Source organism: Rhincodon typus, chromosome 28 (assembly GCF_021869965.1).
Source record: "Rhincodon typus isolate 14 chromosome 28, sRhiTyp1.1, whole genome shotgun sequence".
NCBI classification, from domain to species: Eukaryota; Metazoa; Chordata; class Chondrichthyes; order Orectolobiformes; family Rhincodontidae; genus Rhincodon; species Rhincodon typus.
This window is the reverse complement of record NC_063359.1, coordinates 42,697,891-42,705,481: the sequence shown is the minus strand read 5'-3', so window position 1 is coordinate 42,705,481 and position 7,591 is coordinate 42,697,891. Positions and strand designations below refer to the sequence as shown.

The following is a 7,591-nucleotide window of genomic DNA, read 5'->3' as shown; positions in this document are numbered from 1 at the left end:
GAAGTGAAATTAGGAAGCACTTCTACACAAAAGATGTAGACGTCCAGAACACTCTCAAATAGATGAGCTGGCCATTTGAAATCTGAGATTGACAGTTAAAAGTATTGAGGAATGGGTTTAAGTTAATAGATGAGGCATGATCTTGGTGGATGGTAGAGCAGTCTTTACGGACTGCACAGTTCAGGTTGGGGATGGTGTTTAGGCTTGTATCCTCTAGAGGAATATTGGGAAGGTGTGGCAGGGGCTGCAGAGTGGAGTGGTTGGCCAGGAGAGTGGCCTTGGGTTGTGGGAGGGGATGCCTGGAAGGTTGGACATTCAGATTGCTCTGACCGTTACTCTCTCACTCCACAGTCGCTCGGTGCTACAGGAAATTCTTGACACTGATCTTAGCAATGAGGCTTTCCCCTTCTCGACACACCAGGTTGTGAAGGCAGCTGGACACACAGTGAGTCATTTCTCCTATTCTGCCCACCAGTGGTCAACATTCACTTGTATGTCCAATCTGGTTCAGTGTCTTTTATTTACCACTGTTAAAAAATGGTAAACTTGTGAAACAATCTCATTGAATTGTTTTGTGAAACACATAAAAACCATAAGATATCGGAGCAGAATTAGACCTTTCAGCCCATCAAGTCTGCACCACCATTCGATCATGGCTGATATGCTTCTCAACCTCATTCCCCTGCCTTCGCCCCATAACCTTTGGTCCCTTTACCAATCAAGAGCCTATCTATCTCTATCTCTGTATTAAACACACTCAATGACTTGGCCTCCACAGCCCTTTGCAGCAATGAGTTCCACAGATTCACCACCCTCTGGCTGAAGAAATTCCTCCTTATCTCAGTTCTCAAGGGTCATCCCTTCACTCTGAGGTTGAGCCCTCAGGTCCTGATATCTCTTACTGGTGGAAACATCTTCTCCACATCTATCCTATCCAGGCCTCACAGTATTTTGTATTTTTCAGTCAGATCCCTCTCTAACCTTCTAAACTCCATTGAGTTCAGGCCCAGAGTCCTCAAGTGCTCCTCTTATGACGAACACTTCATCCCCAGGATTATTCTTGTAAACTCCTCTGGACCCCCTCCAAGACCAGCACATCCTTCCTTAACTGCGCAAAACTGCTCACAATATTCCAAATGCAGTCTGACCAGAGCCTTATGCAGAACAGTACATTTCTGCTGTTGTATTCTAGCTGTCTTGAAATAAATGCTAACAGTGCATGTGCTTTCCCAACTGCCAACCTAAAGACTTTTGCATATGAAGTGATAGAAAATTTAACCAGTTTGATAACTTTTGGTAACCGATTGTTCCCTGCAGTGGTGTCAACCTTGTGAAGCTATCAAACAGAACTACTTGCGTGGCAAACAGCATGAGCAGCAAGCAATTGAGCTAAGTGATCCCACACTAATCGATCAGATCTAAGCTCTGCATCCAGTAATGAATGGTGCTGGTGGACAATTAAACTACTCACTAGAGGAGCAGACTCTACAAATATCCCCATCCTCAATGATGGGGGAGCTTAGCACATTGGTGGAAAAGATAAGGTTGAAGCATTCACAGCAATCTTCAGCCAGAAGTGCTGAATGAATGATCCATCTCAGCCTCCTCCAGTGGTCCCCATCATTACAGACACTAGTCTTCAGCCAATTCGATTCACTCCACGTGACATCAAGAGATGGTTGGAGACACTGGATACTGCAAAGGCTATGGGCTCTGACGACACTCCAGAGACTTGTGCTCCAGAACTTGCCACTCTCCTAACCAAACTCTTCTTGTACAGTTACAACATCCACCCGACAATGTGGAAAATTGCCCAGGTATGTCCTGTACACTAAAAAGCAGGACAACTGCAACCTGGTCAGTTACCATCCCTGTCAGTCTACTCTTGGTCATCAGTAAAGTGATGGAAGGTGTCACTAACAGTGCTATCAAGCAGCACCTGCTCAGCAATATCCTGCTTAGTGACGCCCAGTTTGGGTTCCACCAGGACCACTCAGCTCCTAACCTCATTACAGCCTTGATTCAAACATGGACAAAAGAGCTGAATTCCAGAGGTAAGGTGAGAATGACAGCCCTTGATATCAAGGCTGCATTCGACCAAGTGTGGCATCAAGGAGCCTGAGCAAAAGTAGAACTGGGGTAAACTCTCCTGGCACATAGGAAGATGGTTGTGGTTGTTGGAGGTCAGTCACCTCAGCTCCAGGACATCTCTGCAGGAGTTCCTCAGGGTAGTGTCCTAGACCTAACCATCTTCAGCTGCTTCTTCAATTCCTTCCCTTCATCGTATGGTCAGAAGTGGGGATGTTTGCCAATGACTGCATTATGTTCAACATTATTTGTGACTCCTCAGATACTGAAAGAAAACAAGATCTGGACAATATCCAGGCTTGGGATGACAAGTGGCAAGTAACATTCATGCCACACAAATGCCAGGCAATGACCATCTCCAATAGGAGAGAATCTAACTACTGCCCCTTGACATTCAATGGTGTTACCATCACTGAATCCCCAACTATCCATATCCTGGGGGTTACCATTGACTAGAAACTGAATTGGACCAGCCACATACATACTGTGGTTACAAGAGCAGGTCAGTGGTTAGGAATACTGTGGTGAGTAACTCACCTCCTGACTCCTCAAAGCCTGTCCACCATCTACAAGGCACAAGTCAGGAATGTGATGGAATACTCCCCACTTACCTGGATGAGTGCAGCTCCAACATCACTCAAGAAGCTCGACACCATCCAGGACAAAGCAGCCCCCACTTGATTGGAACCACATCCACAAGCATCCACTCCCTCCACCACCGACGCTCAGTAGCAGCAGTGTGTACTATCTACAAGATGCACTGCAGAAATTCACCAAAGATCCTTAGACAGCACCTTCCAAACCCTCAACCACCTCCATCTAGAAGGACAAGGGCAGCAGATACATGGGAACACCACCCCCTGCAAGTTCCCCTCCAAGCCACTCACCATCCTGACTTGGAAATGTATCTCCATTCCTTCACTGTCACTGGGTCAAAATCCTGGAATTCCCTCCCTAAGGGCATTGTGGGTCAACCCACAGCAGGAGGACTGCAGCAGTTCAAAAGATGGCATTAAGGTTTTTGAATAAATGAGGAAAGGCTAGTCATGCTGAGTCTGTATCCTCTGGAGTTTAGAAGAGCCTGAGGTGACTTAATTAAAATAAAGAAGGTTCTGAAGGGATTTGATTCGGTGGATAGCAAAAGGATGTTTCCTCTTGTGGGAGACTCTAGAATGAGTGGGGGGTAGTTTAAAAATAAGAGGGTCACCCATTTAAGACAGAGGTGGGGAAATAGTTTTTCTCTGTGTGTTAAGAATTTTTGGAATTCCCTTCCTCAAAGGCAATGGATGCAGAATCTTTAAATTTTGTTTTAGGCAGAAATATATAGTCTTTCATCCCCTTAGTAATCAAAAATCTATTGGGGATGTGCAGGAATATAGAGTTGAGGTTAAAATCAGATCAGCCACAATTTTATCGAATGGCAGAGAAGGTGAAAGGGCTGAGTGGTTTGTTCTTCTTCCTCGTTTGTACGTATGTTCTTATGAGTGTTGTTGGTGCTTCACGCAGTGGGGAGTATCTCCTGACTTGTGCTTTGTGGACAGGCTTTGGGGAGTCAGGAGGTGAGTTACTTGCTGCAGGATTCCCAGCCTCTGATCTGCTCTTCTGGTGACTGTGTTTACAAGACGAGGCTAGTTGAGTTTCTGTTCAATGATGACACTCAGGATGTTGATAGTGGAGGATTTAGTGATGGGTAACATCATTGATTATCAAAGGGCACTGGTTAGATTCTCACTTTTTGGAGATAGTTAATGCTTGGCATTTGTGTGGCGCAAATGTTACTTGTCACTTGTCAGTACCTTGTCGTGTAATATGGCTGACATTCCCTGTCCTCATTGTGTACCTATTGGGTAAGTTTGTTGCCTTGGGACCTTTGCCTGGTTCCCTGTCCGTTACATCCTCTCTTTCCTGAACCTGTGCTTTCCCCTGAGATGTTTATGATGTTCTGGATAAAACTGTCCAGAAATTCTTCCAATTCCTTTGTGAGTCAGAGTTTCTGTAAGTTACATTCAGGCTCAGTGACTCTGAGCTGGAGAATTTCAAAGTGGAGATGTGTTTACTTTGAATATCTTTACCATCAGCTCCTACATTCTGCAGTCCAAGTACACAGCCCACTCTGACAGCTTAGATTGGTCTTATTTACTTAATTAAAGTCTTTATTCAATGAATATGTGCACTTGCCATCGGGTATTTTAAGTAGGTAAGCTATAAATTTCATTCCGTACTTAGCTGTGCCTAGATTAAATAACCATGCTAGTGTAGAGTTAAAAAAAAGAACCTTAAAAATAATCAACCAATTTCTTACCTGCTTACCTAATTAAAGTTTGTAACTTCAGAACACAAGTCTCCATATTCTCTGTCTTGGAGCAATCCTTGTTCTGTGCTAAAAGGTCAAACAACATCCCCTTCTCTCACCCACTGAATTTCCCTGAATTGAGTAAATGCAGAAAAATTGAATGTGATTCTGAGAGAATCAACAAGGCTACTGTCAGGTTTGTTGAGTCAATTTCGGAAGGTCAGTGTGTTCACTGTTCTGTTCATTCTGAAATCACAGGAGATTGTCTCTGTCTCTGGCCACTGCTGTCTCACTGTCTGTTGCCCTGTATCACTGTCTGTTGCCCTGTATCACTGTCTCACTGCCTGTTGCCCTGTATCACTGTCTCATTATCCCACAGTTATTTGGGTATGATTGAAGAGACCTTGTGTTCAGCCAACTGAGTTCGGAGATCACAGTGTCAGTGCCAGTGTTCACATGATCTGTTGCTTTAAAACTGTATGCATGTTTGTGAGAGTCACTTTGAGTGGGAAGGATGATTTTATTACAAATCTCAATATTGATCATTGTCACTGTATTTCACATTGAGTAGCAGTTACTGTGGAAGGTTTACCAGGTGATGTTTTATAGGGTTGACCATTGCTTTAACTTGGGAAAGTTATTGCAAATGGAATAAGTTAGCAGCTGAAGTTACAGGATATGTTCAGATTTTGTAGATTGCGTTCGTAAGTCATTTATCTGAGTCAGAAGTATTTCTGTGTGTTCAGTGAGTTCATCCCAGAGCCGAATCCAGTTGTTCCCCCGCTTTCTCTGGATTGTGAGGGCAGTGACCCAGACTGGAGAGGAATGAACTGCTGGTCTATCCAGAGGGAGGAGGAGGAGAGGCCAAGGGAGGGCAGTCCCCAGGTTGAGAAAGATTTGGAGATGTCCATCGCTGTACAGAACCACCACTGGCTGTGAGCGATGATGAGGACTACAGTCTGAGCTGGTAATTGCTTCTGTGTGTCTTGTAATTCAGGACCATGGCATTACTCCCCTTAGGGGTGGAGCTATCAAAATATATCAATATATTTAATATAGTATGAAGCCAGTCAGCCCATTGGTCTGTTAACAAAAGCAGAAATTGTTGGAGAAACTCAGTATGTCTGGCAGCGTCCGTGTGTTTGATGGGGAGTGTAGAGAGAGCTTTACTCTATATCTAATGCCATGCTGTCCCTGTCCTGGGAGTGTTTGATGGGGAGAGTGTAGAGGAAGCTTTACTCTGTATCTAACCCCATGCTGTCCCTTTTCTGGGTGTGTTCTTTACTCTGTATCTAACCCCATGCTGTCCCTGTCCTGGCAGTGTTTGATGGGGAGAGTGTAGAGGGAGCTTTACTCTGTATCTAACCCTGCTGTCCCTTTTCTGGGAGTGTTTGATGGGGACAGTGTAGAGGAAACTTCACACTGTATCTAACCCTGTGCTGTCCTTGTCCTGGGATTATTTGATGGGGACAGTGTAGAGGGAGCTTTACTCTGTATCTAACCCGTAACAGGTCTGGCAGTGTCCGTGGGGGGAGAAACTGTTAGCGTTTTGAGTCCAGTGACTCTTCATCAGAATGGATAGATCTGTGAACATTGTCAGCTTGGAACAAACTGCCATCCCTGAATTCTCTCCAAATATCATTACAAATTTACTTTAACAGTTTCTCTGTCCCTGTTGAACACCATGACTGTCTGACTATTCCACTCAGCTTCAGTTCAAACTCCGAATGCATTGCTCCCATATTGCTGAGAAAATGTTGAACACAGTTTCTCCTCTATGTCCGTCAAATCCTTTAGCTGTTCACTCAAGCTTACCCCAGAAATTCAGCAAAGATCCTCAGACAGCACCTTCCAAACCCACAACCATTTCCATCTAGAAGGACAAGGGCAGCAGATATATGGGAACACCACCCCCTGCAAGTTTTCCTCCAAGCCACTCACCATCCTGACTTGGAAATATATCGCCGTTCCTTCACTGTAGCTGGGTCAAAAACTTGGAATTCCCTCCCTAATGGCATTGTGGGTCAACCTACAGCAGGTGGACTGCGGTGGTTCAAGAAGGCAGCTCACCACCACCTTCTCAAGGGCAACTAGGGATGGGCAAGAAATGCTGGGCCCAGCCAGCGACGCCCACATCCCACACAATGAATGAAAAAAGAAGACACATGCTGCTGCTGTGAACACAACTCAGAATCTTCAGCTGCTTCTCTCCAGCTCTCAGTCATGTCAAGAAGTGAGGTCAATCTTGGGAGCAGAGATTAAGAAGAGAATTTCTTGTTACTATCAATGATACAGATAAAGAAAATGAAGAGGAACAGGCAAAGGAAACATACAGATAACAAGCAGGGTTTTTCGATGTAGTGAGTTGTGAATCACACTGGATGACCAGTAGAGTAGGGTCAAAAATAACTTGCAAAGTGAGCAGAACTAATTGGAATGCTTGCTGAAAGAGCCAGATAGGCACAGTGAGCCAAGAGTACTTCCCCAGTGTTGTATCAATCCAGGATTCTGTAACTCTTTCCTGACTTTGACTTACTGTGAATTCTCATTGATCTAACTTTCTGGTTTTCAAGGTTCGAGCTATGAGGCTCTCATTTGTTGGTGAGCTAGGCTGGGAGCTGCATGTACCAAGGGAATCCTGTGTAGCTGTTCATCGTGCTGTGATGCAATCTGGGGAAAAGTTTGGAATCACCAATGCTGGTTACAGAGCCATTGATTCACTGAGTATTGAGAAAGGTAAAAGCTGCCAGAGAGCTCAATACTGCAATGCAATGTGAACCCACACTCTCATCAAAGCCACTATCAGACTGTCAGAAATAGGTGAGAGAGCTCTGTCCAACAAGAACCTGTTCCTGCACAGAATTTGACCTGAACAGAAATTACAGTTCACACTGAATCCTGATTCTGATTCAGTAGTTGTTGTATTTTTCATTTTATAATGTTTCAATTGTTTCTGCTGGTGGGACATACTCTGAGGGAGGAGGATTTTTCACCATAAACACTGGCGACACATGTGGCAAAAACAAACACTGAAACGTTTTTGACGTTAGTGAAGCAGCCAATCATAGATCACCAGGAATTCATCTTAAGATCATTCTCAGACTGAGGGAGCGCCGCACTGTCGGAGGGTCAGTGCTGAGGGAGTATTACACTGTCAGAGGGTCAGTGCTGAGGGAGTATTACACTGTTGGAGGGTCAGTGCTGAGGGAG

At 44.7% G+C, this 7,591-nt stretch overlaps 1 protein-coding gene across 1 annotated transcript in view; it reads left to right on the top strand.

The window, feature by feature from the left end:
* The first annotated feature begins 295 nt into the window (after positions 1-295).
* The window catches only part of LOC109925138 (sarcosine dehydrogenase, mitochondrial-like), a 17,559-nt gene continuing 10,263 nt past the window's right edge, over positions 296-7,591 (top strand). Inside the window, exons 1-2 of the mRNA XM_048613428.1 lie at positions 296-445; positions 6,955-7,117. Coding sequence (XP_048469385.1) covers positions 296-445; positions 6,955-7,117 — 313 coding nt within the window. The remainder of the gene's footprint in view (positions 446-6,954; positions 7,118-7,591) is intronic.